This window comes from Cydia fagiglandana, chromosome 15 (genome assembly GCF_963556715.1).
Source record: "Cydia fagiglandana chromosome 15, ilCydFagi1.1, whole genome shotgun sequence".
Classification (NCBI taxonomy): domain Eukaryota; kingdom Metazoa; phylum Arthropoda; class Insecta; order Lepidoptera; family Tortricidae; genus Cydia; species Cydia fagiglandana.
The window spans coordinates 6,910,448-6,937,914 of NC_085946.1; the positions used below are offsets into that span (position 1 = coordinate 6,910,448).

The 27,467-nt window shown below is 38.8% G+C and overlaps 1 protein-coding gene across 1 annotated transcript in view; it reads right to left on the reverse strand.

Annotated features, from left to right (window-relative positions):
- The window catches only part of LOC134671220 (uncharacterized), a 62,777-nt gene that overhangs the window by 4,807 nt on the left and 30,503 nt on the right, over positions 1-27,467 (reverse strand). The window contains exon 2 of the mRNA XM_063529016.1: positions 2,890-3,087. Within this exon, the coding sequence (XP_063385086.1) occupies positions 2,890-3,060 (171 nt within the window). The 5' untranslated portion in view covers positions 3,061-3,087. The remainder of the gene's footprint in view (positions 1-2,889; positions 3,088-27,467) is intronic.

The following is a 27,467-nucleotide window of genomic DNA, read 5'->3' on the forward strand; positions in this document are numbered from 1 at the left end:
GCGTATTAGGGTAAGTAATTTATAGTTTAATGTATGAGTGGAATGGTCAATCAGATTCGTACCTACTTTAGTAGGTAGATTATTTAGGTAATTCCATTATACGTTACCATTAAATGTTGACTTTTATCTAACGAATACCTACTTACTTATGTACTGTATCTAGACATCTAGCTAAAAAGTAACTTGAGTTAGCATGTTGCATGCATTGCCATGTGGTGCTCTCTCAAATGGTTAAGCATGCATAAAACAAACACATAGTACATAAGTACAAAGTATGTACAGTAAGAACATTGTAAACCTAATACAAACGACTTACCCCCTTCTTCATAAATAAAACGATTATTATCTGCTTGTCAACTTTAGTAGACGTTTATGAATAAGGGGGTTGTCGCTACACAGCAGTTAACAATACCTTCTAACATAATATTTTCACTAAAACACTTTCTAAGTAGGTACTAGTTACCAGCACTTGAACAGGCGTTACTATAGCCTTGTAAATGTTACGAGCCTAATTTCAGCGCCTTTGTAGCACCTCGACATCGTTGTTATGCCCGAAGAAAAAGAAAAATAAGGACTGTCAATCTTCATACATATTTTGTACTTGGACCTCCTTGTACCTACGTATTAAATAGATGGCGTAGCTAATAACGAACTGGAACTAAAGAAATTCATACAAATATTATAAAAACAAAAAAGAGGAGGAATCTATAGAACTCTTAAGTCCTGAGGTCGTGATTGAGGTGATTTTATTTTTATAAACCCACCTCCTGATGGGTCGGTTGCTCAAAACCGTGTCACTCTTAAAGCGATCGATAAAATTTACTGTATGGGAAGTTTTCATAGATCTCTGCTGCGTGACTTTGATCAGTCTGCTAACTGTGGTTGGTGCAACTGTCCCTTAATTCCTTTATTAGCTCATGATTGGCAACGCCGTCAATATTAAATGATCAAGTTAACGTAAATAACTTAGTCCGGAGCTCTTTTTATTTATTGGTCTCTGATAATGCCGTAATAACGGTCGCCTTACAATTTCCTGCTCATTTCCTTAATTGAAATCCTTGCATAGCTACACGTACGAGTATGGTTCGAGCGGCCACTTACCTAGGCGTCCTAGGCTAAGTAGCATAATTAACAGTGAAGAGTTGGAAGTAAAAGGTAATTAAATTTCTATTTCTGTCAGCAGCTAGTGGAAAAATTACGACGCTTACTATTTATAAGCTTGACCAGCTTTCTAAAATTTTTAAATCTATGGTTGAATTTAACGCTCATGACATGACAGACATCGATCACAGCGCGCAGCGCCGCTAGCTGCAGTAGCGAAACCATGTGAGCGTCACGTCACGGGACTCACCTGCAAGCCCAGCGCGGTGTCCACGCTCGTGACAGTCGTGCTAGATATGAGCGCCGCGCCGGCGCGCCGCCGCCGCCGACAAAATTTTCGCGCCGCCGCCGCCGACGCTGCGCTATCAGCGTGGCATCGGCGTGACCTTGTTAGATACTACTGCTTTCAGAATCAGAAAATATATGTTTACCTAGTTTAGATCTTTAACGGCGCCAGTCTGAATAGCTTAAAAACATTCAAAAGGTATTTTAGGTCCATATAATTCAAAAATATTGATGGTGACGGTAATACGCATACCTCGCATAGGAGTAAGACGCTATCTGAACCTCCAAGTTTTCGGCCCTGTTAGGAGCCTAACTTTCGGCCTTGCTTTCAAAATGATTGGTCATTGGTTCTTCTCCGATCTTAGCTCCACTGCAGCACGGCCTTTGGCCTCGCACGAATGCACCTGCAGGAAAGCTCCAGGTCTTTAAAGCGTTAATGTGATGTGTGTGTGTGATGGCCTCGGCCTTTATCGGCCCTCAGACTTGATTACACTGGATCAATAGTTCAATTCCAAGCTCTGCTCTCTTGCAGCTTGGCCTTCGGCCTCGCACAGAAGCGCACCGTAATCGGCGTTCCGGGCATTCGACCGTCAGCCAAGCTCACACTTGGCGTTCAATTCTAAGCTGCATACAGCCTGGCAAAAAAGAGTAGAAATTAAAAAGTGGCAACACTGTAGTGTCGTCCCGTTTTCTTATATAAATTGGTTTGAAAGGGACGACACTACAGTGTTGCCACTTTTTAATTTCTACTCTTTTTTGCCAAGCTGTACTTACCTGCAGCTCAGCTTCTGGCCTCGCACGGAAAGGCGTCGGAATTAGGTCTTCAGTGTTAGGTGGAACTCGGCCTTGGACCTCATTTTTGACATAAATCGGTTTGTTGAAAAATTGCACATATTTTATAACTTTCTTACAGCAAAAACATGTTTTTTCGGTCAAATTTTGGTTTAAATCCTTTTTTCATTAATCAAAGGTGTTTCATTAGTCAAGGCCACGCCGCCGATTCGCCGCCGCCGCCGACCGATTTTGACCGGCGCGCCGCCGTCGGCTAAATGCCTATCGGCGCTCATATCTAAGTCGTGCATGACAAGCACAGTCTCACCCACGCGGACCTTCCGCAGCAGGGCGCCACGATCGAGCACAGCGCCGCTAGCTGCAGCCGCACAGACAAGTGCGTGTTACGGGACTCACCTGCAGCGCGGTGTCCACGCTCGTGACGAGCACTGTCTTGGCGCTGTATCTCTCCCACGCGGACCTTCCGCAGCAGGTACAAGAGCAGGGCGCCCACGATCGAGCACAGCGTTGCCAACTGCAACATGTTAGCGTATCACGGGACTCACCTGCAAGTCCAGCGCGGTGTCCACGCTCGTGACGAGCACAGTCTTGGCGCTGTCCGCGGGCTGCACCTCACCCACGCGGACCTTCCGCAGCAGGTACAAGAGCCGGGCGCCCACGATCGAGCACAGCGCCGCCAACTGCAACATGTTAGCGTGTCACGGGACTCACCTGCAAGCCCAGCGCGGTGTCCACGCTCGTGACGAGCACAGTCTTGGCGCTGTCCGCGGGCTGCACCTCACCCACGCGGACCTTCCGCAACAGGTACAAGAGCAGGGCGCCCACGATCGAGCACAGCGCCGCCAACTGTAGCCCCAACGACAACCATGTTAGCGTGTCCATCGCTCACAGGGACATTATTCGTGTTACCTGTAACAAATTAATTGAAATTAGAGTTAACCACTTAAAGATGAAAGACGATATTCTTCTTCTTCCTGCCCTTATCATTATGTGGGGTCGGCACAACATGTGTTTCTCTTCTATTCTATTCTATCTGGAAATGTACTACTACTCATAACTGTTCTAAATACAAAATATTCCTAATAATGAACTTACTTTTGAGCGCAAATTGTGATTATGTAACACTTGTTTATGGAAGTTAATAAACAATATCGGACTATTGTTGCATCTTTAAATATACATTTCATAGCCTGTTCTTCGGCGCAAAAGTACCTATTACGAATATTATTAATTATCTGTCGGAAAACAAACAAAGCGGACGAACCTCCAGTTTTTACGAGAGTATAATTACATACGTTCGTTGTACGTGTATGGGAACCTCCTACACAACATCTACACCGTGTTAGTGATTTTTACCAACTAGTTATGTATAACTAGAGTACCAGTTCCTTGATGGTTAACTGGCACAAAATCACACTCCAGGTAATTCTTGGGGTGTCAGATGTCTATCTGATCCTTTATGGCTCCTCTACACGATGGGCCAATGCCGGCCACTCCAAGGGACGCAGCGATGCGGTAGAATGAGATAGCAATATCACTTGCTCCCTCTAACGCATAAATGCGTCCCTTGGAGTGGCCGGCGTTGGCCGATCGTGTAGAGGAGCCATTAAATTAAAACTGTGTAGAGTTGTAGAGAGCTTAAGAGACAACTGACCTGAACACCAATGCCAACATAGCTGCAGATCGATTCAAAGAAACTGAATGCCGGGTACCTTTTTGCGTACTGCTAGCAAAATTCCTTGAGGCTTTAAATACAATAGGCGATGTATAGTTATTAATATTCGCCAAACAAGGGCATTCAACCCAATTCTATCGATTTTTTATCAAACCACTGTCACTTTTTAACACCGCTAGATTTCAGAATATCTATCATAATCATTGTCATTGCGTGGATAACTACGACCAAGTTTTGAAACTTTTTTACTTTGTTTGTGCACCTTATGTTTCGTGGATTGTCTTTTCGCGCCTCCCTTCGCGTCGATACTAAACGATCGTACGGTCTGTTTGCATAATGAAATGGCACGGATGCACTTTAGTAAACAATAATTACAATGGAGCCGAAATCCGTTGTTGTTGTATTGTCCCGGACGGCGTTCTCAAAACTTAGCAGGCCGGTGGCACAGGCTTTAGGTTAGTTTTCGTTTAAAAGAAAATAAATAAAAAAGTTTGTACTGCCGACTTTATGACGTCACAGCAACTGCCCCCACCACTTTCGCGCTTGTCATCTTATACAGGGTGATCAATCCAAATGGGTCAGTATGGAGAAGTCAGAAACTATGAGAGATAGCGAAATCTGTTCTTAGGAACCATGGCTTCGATTTTAGATTTAATAATAATGGCATTAAATTTTTTTTTAAATCTATCATACATAACCGGGATTCGAACATTGGTCAATATTCTTGTTGTTTGTTTGTATGGCAACTTTTAAACGATGCGTGATAGCTGGGGGGTGCTCGACCAAATATCATAGAGGGCCCCGAGACAAAACAAACTACATTAAAAAAAATCAAAATGGCCGACTTTTTTTTAATTTTTTCAAGTTGGTCCGAGCGCGCTGAGATTTGGCATGCGGCGAGCCTAGGGGCCCAAGATTACCATGTCAAAACATTTTTTTGAAAAAATCCAAAATGGCGGCAGACACGGGCAAAGTCAAATTTCCAAGTAGGTTAACAGAGCCCGAAGGGCGAGCTTCAGGCCGGGAGACCGAAGGCTGACCACGGCGGAAGGCCGAAGGCCCGGAGCCTCTACGCCGACTCCCAAAACGCGAGGCCGAAGGCCAAGCTGCGTGAATGCGGTGCTTCCAAGCGTTCTACCAAGTCAACTGTCTTGATGAGCGAAGCCGGCGGGCCGAATGCCCGACGGCGAAGCGTCGAGGCTTGCGAAGGCCAAAGGCCGAGCTCCGCGTACGGCCGAAGGCCCGAAGCGTCACATGAGAGGGGGCAGTTGGAGCTTAAACACAACCCAACACTTTTCCTATTGGGAGTTGGGGTGGAGGCTCCGGGCCTTCGGCCCTCCGCCGGGGTCGGCCTTCGGCCTCCCGGCCTGAAGCTCGCCCTTCGGGCTCGCTTAACCTACTTGGAAATTTGACTTTGCCCGTGTCCGCCGCCATTTTGGATTTTTTCAAAAAAATGTTTTGACATGGTAATCTTGGGCCCCTAGGCTCGCCGCATGCCAAATCTCAGCGCGCTCGGACCAACTTGAAAAAATTAAAAATGTCGGCCATTTTGAATTTTTTTTAATGTAGTTTGTTTTGTCTCGGGGACCTCTATGATATTTGGTCGAGCACCCCCCAGCTATCACGCATCGTTTAAAAGTTGCCATACAAACAAACAACAAGAATATTGACCATGTTCGAATCCCGATTATGTATGATAGATTAAAAAAAAAAATTGAATGCCATTATTATTAAATCTAAAATCGAAGCCATGGTTCCTAAGAACAGATTTCGCTATCTCTTATAGTTTCTGACTTCTCCCTACTGACCCATTTGGATTGATCACCCGTATATTTGTGTTTAGGGCATTACACTGAATACATCGATACCATATTCACCCATATTCGAGACGACATGAGCGAAAATCGATTTCTAGAAGACTTTTCTTTCGCTGGCCGGTCTACTATCTTGTCTCATGTTATGGTCTAACTACGAGTATGTACTCGTAAATAGTTAGAAAACTATTTTTAAGGATTGGTCGATTAGGTATAACAGTTTAAACCAGACGGACCAATATTTATTTATTTTCTTTATTGGGGAAAAAAACAGACATAGGCAGATATATAATACAAAAGAGGACATAGATTTATACATTAGTAACAAGATTTTTTTTTAATTTTAATATTCTAGTTCCTCTTTATTTACAAAGCTAACTTGTACGACATCTCATATATATTTTTCATTGTATTATATGTTTACTATTCGTTCCCTTAGGCGGGCAAATGGGAGTTGAAAATTGATACAAAAAAGAGTATAAACATGGTATGTATATAAGAGGATATGGAGATTAGCGCCGTTTGCGGACGAAGTCGCACCAAAAGCTAATAATAAATATGTAGTTAGGTGTATGCGTATTGCGTACTAACAAAACCTTTATCGCGCTGCGGTTTTCGCTAACTACAGATGTTATAATATAATGTAAGTACGAGTGTCATAATGAAAGGCCGTTTACACACACGGTTTTTGCGTCCATCGCTCATAGGTAATGTCTATGTTGTCATTGTTTATTCAACTCCTAATTGGCGCGATTAAGGCTAACAATGCCTGTGGCTACGTTCACTGCATTTGCATTTGAATATGGCTTTGATTCCACGCAAGATAGGTGTTAGGTATGTGTTCCTTGCAATAAACTTCATATGTGTAATCTGAATGCAATCCAAGTAAGTAATGTAATCTTACAAACATTTAAGTATAAAACAAGAATAACTGATTAATTAGATATGAGTGTGGCAACGAAGTAAGTTACAAATACAAACTACGCTGTACATATTATCAAAAATCGTAAAATAAATATCTTAACTAAGGTAAAATAATAAAAATCTTACTAATGTATATTGTAGTTACTCATGTATTTGCTTTCAATTGCGGAGCTAAATCTCTCCAATATTACCTACTCATAATATGTGTAGGTTTGCACTTAATGCTTAACGTCGTTATCTGTAGTTACTCTAGTAGCAAAAATTAATAATCCATATCGAGTCCATTATTAACTACAATTAATTGCCATCGTAAGCCTCTTTTTTATCGGAATTAGAGTATTCGCGAACGCGACAATTAACACAAATAATCCTTGTTTGACAACATATTATAAAGTCAAATACCAATTATAATTAATAATTATGAAGCTACCGGCTTCAAATTGGATCCGAATAATGATAACGTTTCGTGTCTGCAATTGCCTTATTGGGCAACAAATTTTTTTTTATAGGAAAATTAACTTTATTATTTTTAATTAAGATTGTATCTCCGATAGTTAATCATAAATTTTGAGACGTGGCAATATTGCAGGCAGGCGATAAATCCACGAGAAATTGAGAGCACCCGCGTCTAGTCGTTTTGATGATTGGATAGAAATCAGTGTAACGATGCCTGACTTTTCATGTTGTGTAAAAAATACATTGGCAGAGCAATAATTTCAATGTTCTACCTAATTTACCACTGAAGTAGTGCGCGGCGATTTCTCTATACCAATGTGGAAGTCATTAGGCGATGAAAGTCCTTCTCAACTTGATTGTCTTTTTAATGGACCGACGTGATCGTAAGTTGAGATAAATCGAATAACATTATACCGTATAATGCATTTCCCGCGATAGTTGATATAAAAATAATTTTGTACATGCATGTAGCATGCAATGAAGGCATTGGACAATACCTACGGTTGAATAGGAAGATGGCTGGGTTACTTTAACTATAGATTCGTTGACTATTTCTTTCCTATAATAATTATAAACAATCATCGTTATATTTTGAACACATCATTATAAGGGCGAAGACATAAAAAATGTTTGTTTTTCATTAGGTCCCTGCAGCTTATACCTATGATTATGGTTAAGTATAGCTTGATGAATTTCGATTGTTTTTAGACTTCCTTTTATAACATTTACTTAGAAAAGAAATCCGTTTTTTCGTTTGTACCTAGATAATTTTAATTTCAATGATAAAAACCATTTTAAAGTCAAACTTATCTACCGTGAAATACGCCTTGTAAACTCTAGTAAGTGCTTAAACACGCGAAGTGTGAGTAAATCGCGCCATTCGTTTTGTTACTGCGACTCGAGCCAAACTTAACAGATACACAATTATATGACTACTTAAGTATATACCTTATCTCGTTGCATTAAGGGTTACGAATGGGCATTTAAATGTGTCGAGGATGGAACAACAGCTGTTTATTTGCTCATATCTGGTCGGAGACATACCAACTCGTAAATAACGACTAACGTTCCATGCGAGTTGCATTGCATGTTCAAACTTCGGACTCTTCGGAGTTGTATTTAGAAACGCTAACTTCGATACTAATCTATTAATATAATCTATAATGGGTTATACGTAGTGTAGGGTTCTTCAATAAATGATTATTAAGTCTTGCATGTGATGCCTCAGGAGTTATACAATACAACTATGATGTAGGTAACAGCTTCCTATCGGGCGAATTGTTCGCTTCGCCATATTCGCGATGCATAAGAATATGGATTATTGAGATTTATTAAAATCTAATTTACAACTGAACATTTGTGTGATCGTGACGTGATGCTCTGAGATGATGTTAAAAATAAAATAACATGGGTAATTTAAAACACTGAATATGCCTCTTTATTGTTTCTAACTTCCTTGAACTATGTAAATTGCTGTAAATATTAAAATTGTTTTACTAGTTTTACGGCATTCTAACATTTTGGGCTTGTACTCAACTTAATCTAGCACGCGATTTCGCATACATTGAAACTAAAATTTCGACGTCGAAATTATGTAGCTTAACAGTGTTGTAAGAAAGACAGTCAATTTTGGCACAGTTGCTTAACGGGTCCGTAACCATAACGATCACAAGATAATTATCACTTATGTGGACCATTATCATTACGTTATATGACGACGAGGCACGTCCACAAAAACGTGGGAGAATATCGTATTGTTGTCGAGATATCAAGATCAGGGTTAAAGGAACGTGATGACACTGATTACCGATGTGTGACAGTCGATAATGTAATGAATGAGATAAGTAAGTCTTATCACTCTTATCAGTTTGGTTCTCGTTGATTTGATAAAGAGTTAGTTTTTAATCGAATTTTGTAATAATTATACTTATATCATGCTGGGTTGACACTAAAAAATAAACAGAAATTAGTCAGTTATATATTAAGCAAATCAACTATTATTTTTTGCTATCCGAATTATTTTCTTAATGTCACATGCTCTTATTGCTCGTATATTTTACCTATTATTGTATAAAAGAAAAGAAAATTACAAAGTATCGGTAAATTGCAAGGTATAAGGTATTAAGTATATGATAATGTGCAAATTATGTATAACATCTTACGTAATAAACGTCTAAAAGGATAATGATTAAATTTATGACCAAGAAAATACCCCAGGAATATCGCTAATAATGCAAAAAAGAGGAAATGGAGTCCAATAAAATGAACTGCGGTATGGTATGGCCAACAAGGTATGGCAATAAAATTAGCATGCACACGATACATGCCACATGTCCCTAACTTATATCAAAATCGTATCTCAACTACTCTATCAAATCAATAGCAACCTTCTCGAGTATAAAATAAAGCTTAGAATTATAAGCGGTAAAGATACACGCTTTCGATATACCCACGGGTATGCTGTTTCTAATGCTTTTGCTAGTTGGTACATAATCTGCGCATCTGCATTTCTATTTAAGAGCGCAATAAAGTAAGAAGATCATCGGCCGCTTGGCAAAGATAGTAAGGAAGTATTAGCCTAAGAGTTAATACTTGTACTGTCAGCAGCACAAATACCTACCTATGTATGATAGAGTTGAGTATATTGCAGATTGTATCACTTTTACTGCATAGCTTCTTCTACTATCTGTACAAAAAGGTATAAAATCGAAATCCAAATGAACCACGGAGTCGGTGTTCCTTGAGTCAAACTGGGCATCCGGCAAACCTCGTCGGCAATGGCGGGATAACTGGACTCTTTTTGAGAGACTGCTAAGATGCTCAAAACAGAGATGAGTGAAAGAAGAGGGGAGAGGTCTTTCCCCAGCAGTGGGAGAGAATATAGGGTCGCAATAATTGTGCGACAGATATAATTAAATACCTATTCGTTTAGCGAAAATAACTTAGTCTTAAACTAAGCTACAAGATAACAACCGTCAAAGTATTTTTTTTTGGCGTCGCGCGTCGCTGCGCCCATCGTTGGGTTGAGCAGCATATAGAGTTGACTATAGTTCGTTTTTTTTAACATTAGAAAGAACTTGAAAGAAGGTAAGCGATCGTAACATGTCTTTTAAATGAAAAACGCTTTTTAAGAATCAATAACTATTACTTATGAAAGCAAAAGAATATAAATGATCGCATTAGATTCATAATTGTTACATATAGACGGTCAAGCAAATCTTGTCAGTAGAAAAAGGCGCGAAATTCAAATTTTCTATGAGACGATCTCCCTTCGTGCCTACATTTTTCAAATTTGCCGCCTTTTTCTACTGACAAGATCTGCCTGACCAAGTATATCTGCAGTAACTTATTTTTAAAATGTGTTTTTCAATTAAAAGACACATCAAGATTGTTTACCTTATTTCTAATGCTAAAAAAACGAACTACAGACGCCGACGCTCGAAAGACGCTAGTGTGGGGTGGTAAAACACGACGGATGCATTTATGTTATGGCTACTGGCCGTGGCCAAGCGGTGTGCTTCATATACACGTCCAATTGTAGATCTGGTTGGGCTCGAAAGATTCCGTTCGACATTCGCAGACAGTGTAAACACTAAACAATATCTTATATAAGCAGCAACATTTTGAAAACTGCGCCTCTGAATGGCCCATTCAGAGCGATAATAAATAAACAATAGTCGGTATTGTCTGCGATGACGATGTTCATGACATAACCGCTGTTGGTGGCATGATCAATTACTGGTAGAAAGTGTCGCGGGTGCTGAGGGCCTACCGCGAACCACGTTCGACGTGTTGCCTCTCTGTCGCACTTGTAAATTCGTACGCAAGTGTGATAGGGAGGCAACACATCGAACGTGGTTTGCGGTAGGCCTCCTGACTTGCTGAGAGTGAGTTTGGAATCGATTGGATTTGCTGATTTGTTAGCCGTTAGAGATCTTTTTCCAGTTACTTAGGGAAACTAGCGATCGTAGAAGTGCATATACAGCGAGCTGCAAAAGTGCATGGACACATTTTGATTGAAATAAAATAAAGCGTTCTGATTCTTGAGTAGTAGTATAAGTATAACGTTTTCTTCCTGCCTAATGCAATAAAATATGAGAATTAATAGATATAAGTGGTCAAACAAATCTGGTCAGTAGAAAAAGGCGCGAAATTCAAATTTTCTATGGGACTATAACTCTTCGGGCTTACATTTTTTTAAATTTGCCGCCTTTTTCTACTGACAAGATTTGCTTAGCCATGTATATGTCGGCGGCCGATCGTAAGGTAGGCAGATCGTAATGTTCCTGTGTAATGTTTTGACGATAGTCACATTAAACCAATATATAGGTAGGATAGGTTCGTTAGGTTGCTAAACTGCCCAGAAATAGGAGCCATCGACTCAGAGAATGAGTCAAAGATTTTCACGTTTCACGATATGCCTAGGAATTTCACGATATGCCTGATCTTACGATCGGCCGCCGACATATATGTACATAGCTGTTCACCCACGGTTATTCCTCGCGAATATAGTGCGTAGAGAAACTACGCGAGTCGTGCAGGCATTATTAGCGGCGGGCAGTCGAGCGTAGCGAGCGATGTTAGCCACTTTATCATTGCTCAATACGGCTGCGTTCCAATTGGGTGTTGGATATGAGGATAGGGTAAGAGTGAACAGCGTGTTGAACATTTCCAAAACTGAGTAAACTTCCATCCTGTTACACATCTTTGAAATCTAGCAACATTCCCAAAATGGGTACCAAAAAAAGCTAATGAATTTTATTGTAGGTATCATGCGATTGAAAATAACAGTAGATTTTGTACGATCCAATTTGTGTGTTTGTGGGTAGTTCTTAAGAAATTGTCACCCCTGTCATCCCTATTCACCCGAGTTCTGGAAACTTTCTTTAATTCCTATGATTACGTATTTGCAGAAGAAGGACTACTTGACGACATTTCATTACATTATTACATATTTTGGTGTTGTACATATAATACAATACATGCTTACCTATAAGTATGTTTAATATGCTTGTAGCAGCAAATACTAATAAGTTAAATTTGACGGTTTTGAGACTTTTTACATTGTGAGACAGCAAACTGCTTAGTGAGTGTCTCGTTAGCGCTCTTTTAGTAAGCACCCTAAAAGGTTTCCTAACAAGGATTGAGTAAGTATATCTGTTTGATATTTAGTCAACCGCTAGCAACTTCCACCAACCCACAATCAACATGTCAATGTCAGTTATTGATATTCCATGTGCACCCACACGGCTAACGCACGGCAACCATGTATCAAAATGTGTTTCGCAACCACTCACTTACGAGTATGTGCATGACACCCGATCTGATTTCATAAAGGCTTATTACCAGCCCTTGCTAACAATAGACTACTACAGTGTTACAAACTTCGCAACTAAATTTGTGCTAAATTTAGCAACTTTTGAAGATTTTTAATCTAAATTCCGGCGTGGGAAGGGATTAATAAAATAGAATAAAAGATGTATATATTTTAGCACATATAAAATTCATAATATACTCGTATTATACTCAAATGTATTTCGTATTGTACTGATTCCATAAAGACAAATGAATTTGTTGCCGGTTCCATATTGGGATACCCTCCTCCAATTGAGGGGGGATTTAAATCTTCTCGAGGCAGAGGTGTAGGGTTGGAGCCGGTATAGCTTTATTTGACGTTCATAAGCGCATTGTAATATGCCTACTTGAATAAACTAATTTTTATCTTTATCTATCTTTGAATGTAGCTTATTGTCAATAATAGACATACAAATAAAAACATTAAGTATTTTACTACTACTACTACTGGACATTAGTAAGTAGGTCTACTAGTGTTGCCAACTCAACTGCTTTGATTAACAACTTTGGCACTTACATTATGTACCTACGACGACCGGTCTGGCCTAGTGGGTATAGTGACCCTGCCTGCGAAGCCGATGGTCCTGGGTTCGAATCCCAGTAAGGGCATTTATTTGTATGATGATACAGATATTTGTTCCTGAGTCATGGGTGTTTTCTATGTATTTAAGTATTTGTGTATTATATATATCGTTGTCTGAGTACCCACAACACAAGCCTTCTTGAGCTTACTGTGGGACTTAGTCAATCTGTGTAAGAATGTCCTATAATATTTATTTATTTATTTATTTATTATTTACCTACCTAGTACAGTCATCTGCAATAATATGTTACACAACGAAGGACGCAATAATATCTGACGCGATCTTATTTGTAGAGCCATAAAAGCGTGCAACATATTTTTGCGGCTTTCGAAGAGTAACATATTATTGCAGGTGAAATAACTTCCTCTTGTGTTTTCCATAGGTACATTATAGTATTTAACAATTTTGGTTACGTTGGCAACACTAATATGTCATAACAATAACATCCCATATATCATTCTAACAGTACTGTTGCCGCTAGTATCGCAAGGCGAGAAGTTAAATAATGACTTGTACCTAATTATTGATTGAGATATGCATGTGGAATATAAATGATTGATGTAATGGTTGAGTAATAGTATAATGATCCGATGAAGTTTAAATCGATTGTCGATTGAAACTACTTGCTGCTAATAAAGTATGCCTTTGGCAGTTTAATTGACAGAACTTGAAAGTTTGTTGTGTGCTCTAACAATAATTGTAAAGGTAGGCAAATTTTTTCTTGTACTTACTTATAGAACATATTTTTTCCAAATCTGATTCGATTTTATAAATCTATTTTAGTTAGTTCTCCTAATTTCTATGTAAGTACCTACTGACCTACGTATAACCTATGTGTCGCACCTTTAAAGTCGTATGCCCCACGCGTCCGGGAAAGGTTCAGAAATTGAAAGTGTAACGCAAGTCATGGATTCAATTTGTGCCTCAACCATGCGTGTGATGCCTGAAGGCAAAGTGGACTATATGAATTGAATAGGCGTCCTAGATCGACCTGGCATACTAGTATCTTAAGTCAGATCACCCGGTTATTATAAAACTTATATGGAGCTTGATGGCTCATAAAAGTGTACATCTGGAGCATAGCACTGTACGGAAGCGAAACGTGGACAATGACGCAACGTGATAGGAAGAGGCTGGAGGCTTTCGAGATGTGGTGCTGGCGTCGAATAGCAAAGATCAGTTGGACTGAAAAGAAAACAAACGAAGAGGTTTTACGCATAGTAGGAGAGAGGAGGAGTTTGTTAACCCTTAAAGCGTTTGTGTCACTTTTTTAGTACAGGTACTAAATGTGGCGCCAAGTTTAAACACTAAGTGCAGGCTAGAAAAGAAAGTACGTTAAAGAAAGTGCGAGAATTGTACTTTTTTTCCTAGTTTAAGACAATATCAGACAAAATTCGGTTTATGCGCAGGCGGCAGTTGAAATTTGAAATTCGCTGAATTTGCGACAGAGTATGTTCCTGACACCATAGAATATAAAGTAAATAGCCAAAGTGTTTTCTTTCTGTTGATATTATTACTAGATGAGTTAGATATTGTTATTTTATATAAAGCTCATTAAATCATAGATTAATTCTGTGTCAAAAATTGCGAAATATATCTTGTCCCATTTTTGTGACATTGTCGATAGTACTGGTAACAAAGTACCATTTAGCACGTCCTAAAAAACGGACAGTGCCGGCTTGTGCGGAGACAAGATTGTGACAGAAAACGGACATTGCCATACATAGGGTATATACTTTTTTTTCATTTATCGTCGTTTTATAGGCTATTGTTGCGTTGGAGTTACGTTATACATAAGTATATGTGTACATTTTTTTATATTTTAATTTCAGGTGGTTCCACCATCTGACTCAGAAGAGTGAGATAGCAAAAAAGACGACAATGACGAAATTTTACTAGAGGCAGATTGTACATCTGCCTTGCCCCAATCTGACTCTTTTTCAGCCAGGTCACTTTCTAAGAGGATGTCAAATATAATGGACAAATATATGTTCATTTATGAACACGCGTGCTTTTATTTCTATTGTCATGCTATTAAAGTTTGGTGCGCTTCATTGTGAATAGCACTGTCTGTATTTAAATATAATTTCGAAGTCTAACGTGGTCCTTGTGGGAAAAAAAGTTGTTCATAATAATCGACCTGATGACCTAAACACGACCTGTCCTCTAGTACTCCATCTACAAAACTTAATTCCTCGCCATTAAACGCATAACTCGCTTTAGTATTCAAATTATTGACACGTCTTGAAATGTCCTACAGTTAAAACCTATTTCAAGTCGATGATGAAGATGCTACAGTTCCTGAGGCCTGTAAAATGTAATCTCTACGAAATTAAGGAGAGTAAATAGCTAATTTCGAATCTAGTCTTTCATATGTCGGGCAGACGAAGCAAAGCATTTCTACTAGGGTACAAGAATATATTATTATAGCTGATGATGTCAAGCACCGCCAACTAAAGCCTGCGGTCTGGGAGCATGACATAGATAAGACTCTGGTTCTCGCCAAGGAGGAACCATATATTCCCAAAATGTTGCCAGAGGCCATTGAGACTGAAAAATATCTAAACTTTTACTGGAACTACAGCTACACTCTACCACCAGCTTAGGTTCCAGATAGTTCGGGTAATAAGAAAACAAGCAAGACATACAACTGTGAGACCATAGTGATAAACGGTGTGGTCATTTAAGTAAAGTAATATTACTTACAATAATTGTAATGTGTAACTAGCTTTATGAGCGTATTTTCCATGTATGCATAGCTTTAAAATGTATATTTTTTGTTTAATATACCTGTACTTGGGTCGTTTTACATATCAACACTAGAAGTAAATATGGTATTATTATGTTTCCCATAAGTTTTTTCTTCTTAGTAATCGAATTAAACATTTTTTTCAAACATTCACTAGTGTTATTGAAATAATTTTAAATTTTCTTGCCCTGTAATTCTTTAAAAGTTTTTATATTTTTAAACTGTATAACGGCATTGTCCGTTTTTTAGGACAACCTTGGGAGCAATCAATATATAAGGCTCGTGGCAATGTCCGTTTTAACGGACGTCCTGAAAACTCTACTTTCAGAATGTTTTTAATTTTTTTTTCTTAAATATAGTACTTTTTTTTTTTTTGTTTTTTTTTTTTTTAATTAAAAACACGACTGCTGCATTTTAAATCGAACTAAAAAGCTAAAAATAATGTTAATATGTTAGTCACATAATTTTATGAATCTAAATTGGAATGTAAATATACACTCACGGTCATTCACAGTAAGTACAAAGAGCTATGCACATTTATGTCCGTGACTGTAGGTACGTGTACATTTAATTTCAATTACAGTCGGGGGACCTTGATGTACCTAAGTGCATCTCAATCACATTATTTTTAGCTTTTCAGTTCGATTTAAAATGCAGCAGTCGTGTTTTTAATTTTTTAATTAATTTATTTTATTTTAAACATTTTAGGGAAAAAACTAAGTAAAACTACCATTTTTAAGGATTTCCCCCGGCCATTTAGTTTGTCAACAAAATTCTTTTTATGTGGATAGGTATTAGCTCCTAGGACTGGGACCTTCTAAAGGCAGAGACACACTTATTACGGGCGTCTTTTCTGTGGATAATATGTGAATGTGTTCACAATTTGGGACATTTGATATTTGATATTAAATATAGCTTCTTAACTTCTTAAAAAGAAGTGGAATTTTGAATTATAATGGCCATGAGGGTTTGAAGGTCCACAATAAAGACTCATAATTTTAACTGTCACTAAAAAAGTTTTTGATCCAATTATCTTCGTCGCAACTTCAGCACGACGACGCACACATGGCCTTTGGCAAAATAGCACCAATTCAAAGATCAATAATGACAGACTGTATGTAAAAGGGCCTATTCGACGCTAATATCTTTAAGTGTTAGTACCTACCAGTGGCGGCGCGTCTAACATATCCATAGGCAAGCCGGGGCTAATTAGGCTTACATATTTCCTTTACAACTCTGCTCAAACGTCCAAAAACAGGCAAACTGGTGGGAATCGGCTTTTATGGACGCGCCGCCACTGGTACCTACCTACATTCAAATGATGAACTTCCAAATAAAAGTAGGTAGCCCTAACAGACTAGATGGCTGAATGCCGAGCTCTGCGTAGGGCCGAACACCCAAAGCGTCCAAGAGAAGCGAGTTTCTACGCGAGGCTGAAGGCTAAGCTGCGGGACGTTAGCGTTGAAACACAAAACCACTGTAGGTACATGTGTTAAAATACATAAGCTGAAGACCGACCTCCGCGTAAGTTGAAGGGTTAGGGATTCTAGCAATTCCTGCAATTTCTTCAAATATCTGACCAAGTTCCGCGAGTACTAACCTCCCGCAGCTCGGTCTTCAGCCTTGCGTGGAATTGCGACTTCTCAATTATGATACTAGGAGAAATTGTAGAAAGCGCGTACCTGTCGGACGCTCCGGGCCCTCGGCTTTACGCGGAGTTCGATCTACGGGCTTCGCATTTAAACACTGGCTATGCCCGACTCTTTTTGTACGAGGGCGCGGAAGGCGCCCGACTTTGGAACGCGTGCATCGCGCCACATACGTCGGGCTAAGCCCCACGCTTTAAGTATGAGGGCGCCAAAGGCGCCCGGATATGGTAAGCGTACAGCATGTCACGTACGTCGGGCTACGCCCAACTCTCTTAGTATGAGGGCGCCACGACTTTGGAACGCGTACAGCGCGCCATATACGTCGGGCTAAGCCCGACGCTTTGAGTACCTACAGCGTGTGACGTACGTCAGGCTACGCCCGACTCTTTCAGTATGAGGGCGCCGAAGGCGCCCGGTTTTGGAACGCATACAGCGCGCCACGTACGTCGGGCTGCTTTGAGTATGAGGACGCCGACGGCGCCCGGGTTTGGTAAGCGTACAGCGCGCCACGTACGTCGGGCTACACCCGACGCTTTGAGTATGAGGGCGCCGAAGGCGCCCGGCTTTGGTAAGCGTAAAACGTGTCACAACGTCGGGCTACGCCCGACTCTTTTAGTATGAGAAGGTCGAAGGCGCCTGGTTTTGGACCACGTGCAGCGCGCCACGTATGTCGTGCTACTTATGGCCGACTCATTTAGTATTATTCAAACCCTATTGCTTAAATCGAAGTTCACACGTTTAGATTTCAATAGGGCGATTTAGTTCCTAAAATTACTTTATAAAAATATACCTATACAAGTCATATGGATGATTTGTATATATTTTTATGATCAGCGGTAAATACCCTTTTATTTGATAGCTCACTAAATAAGATAGAAGAATTTATTTTTCTTAGCACATTTTGTAAATCCTTATTTAACCAAAATAAGATTTAATCGCGTATGTTGCATATATATTTTAAATCGCCTTTCAAAGCTCTTCATTTTGAGACCCCACTCGATAGGTTTGCAAGATTTTTTTTTCTAAACGTCACGCAATATTGTGTATTACGTCCGCCATATTGTTTTTATAATGACGTCATATAGCCTATGTCACCCGGGATGACGTAAGGATTCTAATGACATATCATACATCTAAATCGGTTAAGGCATTCAGAAGTTATGGTGGAATAAAGAAACTCACATACATACAAACATGAACGCTGAACACAATATACTCTTTTTGTTTGGGCAGTCGTGTAATTTACTCATTACTATCCCCAAAAACATTCCACGTGATAGGTGGACACATTATTTCATGTCTTGCCATGTTAAGGGTTAAGAACTATAGACAATAGAAGAGGAAGGATGCTTGGGCACCTGATACGACACGACGAATTCATCAAAAATATCATAGAAGGGAAAGTTGAAGCAAACAGGAAGAGGGGAAGACCAAGGAGAGCGTACATGGATCAAATAAAGGAAAAGATCAACGTCGTGTCGTATCGGGCTGTCAAAGAGAAGGCGGAGGACCGCCAAACATGGAAATTGCTCCATCGACAAGAGTCATACTCTTAAATATATGATGATGATGGAGCTTGATGGTAGTGTTTGTCATGGGGTTTGGAAAATGACGAAATAGTCGAGTACTTCAGTTTTGTAAGGATGGTAGAATTATAACAAATATTTATACCTCATTTTTTGTATAACTTTCAGGATCCCAAATAAAGTAACTACCAAAAATCGTTCTGATTGTCATCTCGATCCTACGTAAGATGGCCTCTAGGGGTCGAGTTTAAAATCAACCTTAATTCCTATAGTTGCGTCACATTAGATCACAAATCTTATAAAACGAATGTGATGTTACCTAACTCACTTTTTCTGGTGGTAGTGCATGGGTCAAACCACCTTGCAAATTGTTGAAACTAAAACTGGTCTTTAGTGACCTATGCTGAGGTCACAAGGTTTTAATTTTGTAGAATGTTTTACTGCGAACAAAAGACGAATGAATAAGAATTCAAGATTAGTAGTTGAAAAGTATAAACCTATTGAGTATTTTTTATATTCATTCCTTTTTTGACGACACTAAAGCTTTTATGTTTTGTGTCGAGTTTCTGTACATAATGTCTTAAATGGAAAACTTTTCTATTTTAATGGAGAACATTTTAGTATTTTTAGTCATAATCATAAACATAGGTACTGATCTCATAACATGAGCCGTTTATAATTATATTTACAACAGATAGGAACTAAATGAAAGACGGAAGCGCTGCCCGACACCGCCAAGTCCGAGAGATGTAACCTACCAATTACACTTATCATCTCCACATACTTTACATAACTCATTTATAATGATGCTCATAATAAAGCGGACAATACCATTCTAACAATAAGTTACGTTACGTAAAATGAGTTCCATTTTGACGTGCGTAACTCTCGCTAACAGTTCCTTTTCACTTGTGAATGCAAACGTTGCAGCAAAGCAATTAGAGCTTCCTTGATTGTAAGGTTGTCTAGCTGATAAATGAACGTACACTTGTATCAAAACTCGGTATTAAAGCATCAGTCACGCACTGAACAAGGATGAGAACGAAAAATAAACTGATTGAATGATTGTTTTGCCTGACATAGCGTTTAAAATTCCATTTGCAATATGTGCATTAAAAATGATTAAAACGCATGATGACTTATTTATTTATGTAGTCCAACTGATGGATGGAAGTTATGCGATAACCCGTAGATAAATCTCAATGATTAAAAAAAAAAAACAAATAAGAAAGTTTGGTTTTAAAAGCACTTTAATATATATCGACAATACGAAATTTTACTGAATTTCAAATGGTACCTAATGAGAAATTAATAAAAGGTTACTTATTGCATTAACTAATAGTCATCTTTAATTATTTGTCATAAATCAAGAGCTTCTAATCAATTAAAATTACAATTTATATCACTATCTAAAAAAACAACAGTTTACTTGCGATTTGCATGCTATACAATTATTATTGCAATAGGTATGTCATTGGAGTGCCTCATTTATTTGCATAATAATTTCGTATCACGCACAACGTTAAATACCTTCTCACAACTATACAACAGGTGTGAAATGCACGTCCATTCCCAGTTTCACATAAATGTAAACGTTTTCCTCCTTATTCCATTGAAATATGGTTGAAAAGTGTTTAGATATTGAAGAGTTAGAAATAATAAACAACTCTATTTGAGTGAACGGCGGTCAATTATCCAATTGCACAATATGTGCGGCAGCAGTAGCCGTGAGGCGCTGAATTAATTAGACCAAAAGTAAATGAACGTTTTCGAGCAATGACTGTGTTTAACAACACACATGTGTCGAAAACATGCATTTTGCTGTCAAAACGTTAGCATAAGCTGAATGCTTGCATTGAAGTTCGGGTTAAAATTTAATTTACTATGCCTCGGGCTAGAAATTCTGGGCCATGTAAATTTAAACGATCACGATAATAGATAGGTACTTAAAATGTCAAACAATATTTATCGGAGAAAGCGCCCTTTGGATTTTCTTGGCGGTGCCACTACCAGGCGTGGCTCACTCCGCGATTTCGTCGCTTTGCTACAGGTAGCTAAAAGTACATCCGTTCGACCCCAATTTTGGGGTTTGCCATAAGCCGCGCGTGGCGCTGTCGCCACCTAGCGGCCATATCTGTGCTGATCGTGACAGACGCGTTTTGTTAGAGAGTGAGTCTTCTGTACCTACTACTATTATTTATTCTGTGCCACTACCACGTACGCGTGCGTTAGTAAAACTTATGTAGTTACCATTTTTTATTTATTATTACAGCTATTAAAATATGATCATGATTCTAATACGCTTGTAGATTCCTAGACTACGCCATTATTTATGACGCATCATTGCAACCCAAACACAAACATTGCAGATCGCAGTAAGTGCTTGTGTCGTAACAGATTTTCTATTATGTTGGTTGTCGATACCCAGCATAGTGCCAAAACGGCATACTTGTACAAACCTTTGATGGCGTATACGCTGCTAGGAGGCTAGGTGCGCAACTCACGGTGAAAGTCGCGAAAGTGAAGGACCCGCGACTGCCGGACTATTGATGGCACCCACTAATAGGTATGGGTTCGATGTTTCACACGGCTCCTCATACGTGCGTACTTAGCATTTCTTCAGATACTACGTTGGGTAGACGTCCGAGTCCGTATTAGTAAGATCATCACTCATCTAGATTTACAATGATGATCACGACCACTCTGGCAAGAGTGTACCGACTAAGAAGAAGAAACGTCGCGAGTGCTCGTCACGTCATCTTTAAACTTAAACCATTGTTAATAGAGGAGACAGTAGGGTGTCGTTTACCTTGATGAGCTTAGGTTGTGGTACTGTTTAAGCGTCGTAAAATGCACTTGGAAGGCAAATTATTTTTAATTCAAATTATTCAGAATTTAAAATTATAAAGTGACATTTGCAAGTATGCGAGTGCGTTCCTATTTTACCAGATGAATTAATTACCTACTCACCTTAAGTAATCTTTATTAAAAAAAATTTTGTGGCACCATGCCTTTTCCTTCATTTTACATACCTACTGAAAATTTGCTGTTATTTTTCTCTTCATATCAGAGTTAATTTAAGATTGTTGTTGCTAAGAACAAAAATATTGCTCATGGCACCAAAAAGAACAACAATTGTACCTATACTCCCATCGTTTGTAAATAAATGCAATTATTCTCGAAGGCAGCAATTTAATCAAAAACCTTCACAGGCCCACGAAGCATCCACGTATCAAAGCTATCATAGTGAATTATATATGCTGTGTTAACAGCAAGACTCTTAACTGAACACATGTGGTCTTTATGCCTCTGGAATAAGGGTTAGATATGAATAGTCAGTTAACAGTGTGGACGATCGTATGATATGCCGTATAAGTATGAAAATGCCGTTTACCGCCTGAGGCAGTCAATAACTATTTCTAAACTACCTATTATATTTCTGTAGCTTGCATAGAACATGTCTACAAAGAGGCTCTTTTATGTTTTAATATCTTGCCTAATACTTGTTGTTCCAACTAAATACAACCAATAATAGTTTGATGGTAAGCTATATTATCCTGAAGAAATAGTCTTATTGTCATAAATGGTATTTAGTTTTTATCCAGTCGGAAGTGTCGGAAAGTTGATGGCACTCGTATAATGTAGCTCTGCATTTGGTCGTAGGTACAACAACGGTTTATTGGTTAGCAAGTAAATGTAGAAAGTACGGAAATAAATATGATGCTTTTTAGAAACTCGACGGACTATTTTATGGCGAAAAGAGGTAGAGCGTAGGTAGATCCACAAATAATCGTCTTCCTAATATGATTTTATAACAATTTAATTTAGAATAACATTATCTTTTATTTATGTAAAGACTTTCACTATACTTCGAATGGAATGACATGACATTTAAGACAAACTGAGAGCATTCGAGAAAGTTAAAAGAAATTTATGCATCATAAACATAACGTTAGTGACAAGTTTTAGTGGATTTGTGTTAAGCACAGAAAGTGAAATAAAAGGGAAAATGTTTATGTACCTACGCGGAATAACGATTAAATGAAAGGGCCATTTAATTGACATCTAAATAATACGATAATACTGAACTATACCATTGAAGTTATACTAAAATATGTTTAAATAAATCAGTTACTTAAAATCACTGCATTATTTCTTTACAAACCGCCTGAGATACGTTGGTAGACCTATATCTCCACGTATGTATTATTTACATAGCACGTATGTAGGCAGAGGACAATGACCTTGGCGACAAAGGTGATCGTCCGCCGAAGTGGGCGTAGCGAAGAATGAAAGGAAATGAGAGCACCGGCGAGTGCTTCTAGTGTGTAACCGGCATGAAAAGGCTTTGAAAACTTCAAAATCTTTTCAAGGCACTTTGTGCTTTGAATTTTTAATGAAAGTCCAAATTTGTTTTTCGTGACTACGTGCAAAGTTAGTTCATTATTCATCATAGTTTGCTGAGAGTGTCAAGTTTGAGTTTACTTAATATCGCGACTTGGTTCGGATTCGGATAGAACTCCGTTAAAAGCAGGTTTTGTAAATTTATGTTACATTGGGCTACGTATAAACTATCTATTAAATTTGGTAAGTGAGAAGAGATCTCTGGTGAGAACAATTGAAAACAAAAGGGGAAACAAGTTGCGGCACCTGATACGTCACGATACTTACATAAAGTCTATAGAAAAAACAGAGAGGCAGAGGAATACCGAGACGTGCGTATATATGGACCAGGCCAAAGAGAAAATCAACGTAGTGACGTAGGTATCAGTGGCAGAGAGAAGAACGGAATGGCGATAACTCCACCGACCAAAGCCAGTCCCTTAAGAATAATGTCATTATTCTAAGGAATAAGGGGCTGTCCATAAATTACGTCATCGATTTTTGACGATTTTTGACCTCCCCCCTATAATCATCCAAAAATCATGTTTCAAAATAACACCCCAATCCTCCTTTTTCATGCTACCGTCATCTCATGCCCAGACCCCCCCCCCCCGCCTAAATTGAAATGACGTAATTTATGAATAGCCCCTAAGCTATTCTCCAGTGAATAAAAAATGCGTTATTTTATCCACCCACACAAAACTTTCACTTTTTATGATTATTTTTACGATCTTATCATACTTATCAATTACATTACATGTAATAAACTCGAAAACATTACAAAACATGACGATAAAAACAAAACAATCTCTAAAAATACGTGATGACTCCTTGATGACTCATTTCACTTATGTCTAAGATTACACTTAATCAAAACTTTTTCAAGTCTCATTAGAATATCAATCAGGCAGAGTTATTCAAGCGAGCGTCTCTTTAATAAATACCGGTGCTATTGAGGCATGTAGGAGGCTGTTCTTTGAGATACAGTAGGCGTGTGCATTGTTTGGCCGGATGTTACCAACGATATCTTTTGTTATGGACAAGTACGGCTACCACCAGTACCACCAGTTTCGACATTGACATATTAGCTCGCGTCTACGTACAATCGTACATTACTCGCTTGCACTAATATGTGAGTATGAGAGAGATGCATAGAAAGTAACATACTTATATGTCAATGTCAAAAATGGTGGTAGTGGTAAAGGTGTTCAAACCTTAAGCGAACACGGGCTCTAGAGCTGAGTACGCAACTGGTAATGATTTAAAAAATCTTTGACTTAGTTGTCTTTGAAATGAGTGCGGATTTGCGCTCTCTGGTAGGTACATAGGGGCTAAGATTTGTGAGCACAAAATGACTATATTTACAGACGTAAATAACATTATGCATATTAAGGTTGACCTTTTATAAAACATGAACATCGCTGCATAAATTATACCGCGTATCTCTTCGTATTTTCTACGACTTTTCGTAATAATAATAACAAATTGAGCACTATGCTAATATTGCTAATGGTTCAGAATGTGCTACGTAGCTCATTGATCTAAGTATGAATGTAATATTCGTATCATTGTAACGTTAAAAGTTATAGAGTCCTAGATCAAAAACACTTGTCTATAATTTTCGTTTGTCTATGGCTACACATATTGTAAAGAATTACACTGAGTGTGAGATGATGTATGCGAGAACAGACATAATAATATAATAATGAGAAGAATGTAGGACGATGTACTGTACTGGGTGTTTTGGAGGTCAAAGTTAAGCTTCAACGGGTTACGCAGTGTTTATGAGCTGAGAAGTTAGGTATTATTACCGTAGAAGATATTGTTAAGAAAATGAATGGTGAGGAAATTAATGTTTCTGGAAAATTAAAATCTTTTTACACCTTTTTCTACCTAGAAGGTGATAGTCCATTTCCAACGACAGCTGCACTACCTACTGTTCATTTTACTATGGAAATTGACAATGACAGCGACGCGTTCAGTACCGGTAGTGCAGCTGCGGTTAGAAATGGAATGTTACCATTATTTTGTACGGGCCAGCTTACTCCCAGTGAGGCCGTATGGAAACTGTCAAATTATCGCGATAATCAACGGCGTTTCCCGTCAGTGTGGCCCCGGCATAAAGGTGAAGTAGGCTGACGGCCCGTAGAAAATAACTATTAGGTAGGTAAAGATGAAAAAAAAATCCAGAAACGTTAATTTCCTCACCATTCATTTTCTTAAAAAAATCTTCTACGCAATAACAGTACTTATACAGGGTGGAAAGATAAGTCTGGCCCTGGAGGGAAACTACATTAAATCCTTAAGCTGGCTCATTTTACTTAAAGGAGACATTCTTTTATTTTTAAAAAGAAACAAAACTGCATTCAAAGTATTTTTCTTTTTTTCTTCAATTTGGCTTGTCTAAAAAAATCTTAAGTACTACATATTAGATTTTATGGATATTTTGTACGAGAGACGAATGTAAGATAAGACCTAATGTTTCTTGTAGAAATGTTGTCATTAACATTAACTGTATCGACTAGTAGAATAAAATTGCAAGTTTTTATTTTTGGAATTTTTAGTCGGTTCGAGTCCCGGGCGAGGCAAGCCAGTTTTAGAAAATCTTTGAATGCAGTTTTGTTTCTTTTTAAAAATAAAGGAATGTCTCTGTTTAAGTACAATGAGCCAGCTTAAGGATTTAAGGTAGTTTCCCTTCAGGGCCCGACTTATCTTTCCACCCTGTATATTCCATAAATATTCAACACTAGCAAAAGACTATCTGGACCAATAGCTCCAGGCTCCCATTCACATACACAGCTAAAATGTACTCAATTATGAATTTAATCGCTAAGTATAACTTCGATGATAAAAAAGTAACTGTACATAGTCTTATTTGGAAGGGAACCTATTTCTAAATATAGAAAATAGTGATATATTTAAATGAATTTAAATGCCATATAAGTACTTGCGATTGGAATATGTGTGTCAGGCCTCGGAATGTATGGGAGTGGCGAACAAGCAACTGCTTACAACTAAACTTAGCGTCCTCGACGACATATCTCTAATAGACGTTATCCTAAAATATGGACCTTATTTAACGTTAACTAAGGTTGATTATCCAGTAAAGGAAAATCAAAATACGATAAGTTAAAATAGTAAAGCGTCGATTTGTTTAAGTGTCCGCTCACGACATGCATGTAACTTCGTAATAAGTAAGAATAACCGCCGTTTTTATTTTAGTGTCGGCCATTAGCTACTCTTTTATTTAAACATCGTGAAACAACAGCTAATGCCTTAAAACTGACGAACATTGCGTAAAGCAGGCCCGTTTAAACGGATATAATAAACTGAAGCGACCTACATGTTGTGTGAAGAAATATTGTAATTAATTCTACAGTTATGGATAGAGTAGTTCAAAAAATATTGAGTTCCAGTGTACTTCACAAACATTAACTTTGTTTTCATCCATTCAGTAAGGGCATTTATTTGTGTGATGACACAGATATTTGTTCCTGAGTCATGGTTGATTTTTATGTATCATCATCATCATTGGCCTGTCACATCAATAAGATGATGGTTTAAACAGCGTCTATATTAAGAGTGCGGCACTTCCGCAAATGACTATTAAGCCCAATGCGAGAGCGGCAGCCGCGACCGCATAGCTGGCAGGAGAATGCCGTGCCCGGTGACGAAGGTGGGAGAGCGGCGCGTTGGTGTCTCAGTTCTCGCCTAGTGTGAAGAAGGCTAAACCACGCTTTATCGTGTGCAACTACCCCTTCACCCAGGGTTTTCCTCCAGTGGTCGCGATCTTCAGCCTTCCTTTCCCAGTTGGTGGGAACGATCCGGAAGGACAACATGTCTCGCTTTGCGCTATCCTTAAAACAAAGCATTGGTCGCCCAACCGGTCGTTTAGCGTGCGCTATTTCGCTCAGGAGAGTCTTACGTGGCAAACGAGAGGGCTCCATCCTATGCACGTGCCCCAGTCAGCGTAATCGTCTCTGTTTCAAGATTGCTGTGATACTGGGTAAACGTGCGATACTAAGTACCTTCTCGTTTATGACTCGATCCTTCCACGAGATGTTTAAAATGCGTCGAAGGCAGCGCATATGGAAGTTGTTCAATTTCCGTTCCTGTTTGGCATACGATGTCCAAGTCTCAGCACCGTACAAGAGTATGGACAAAATACATGTCT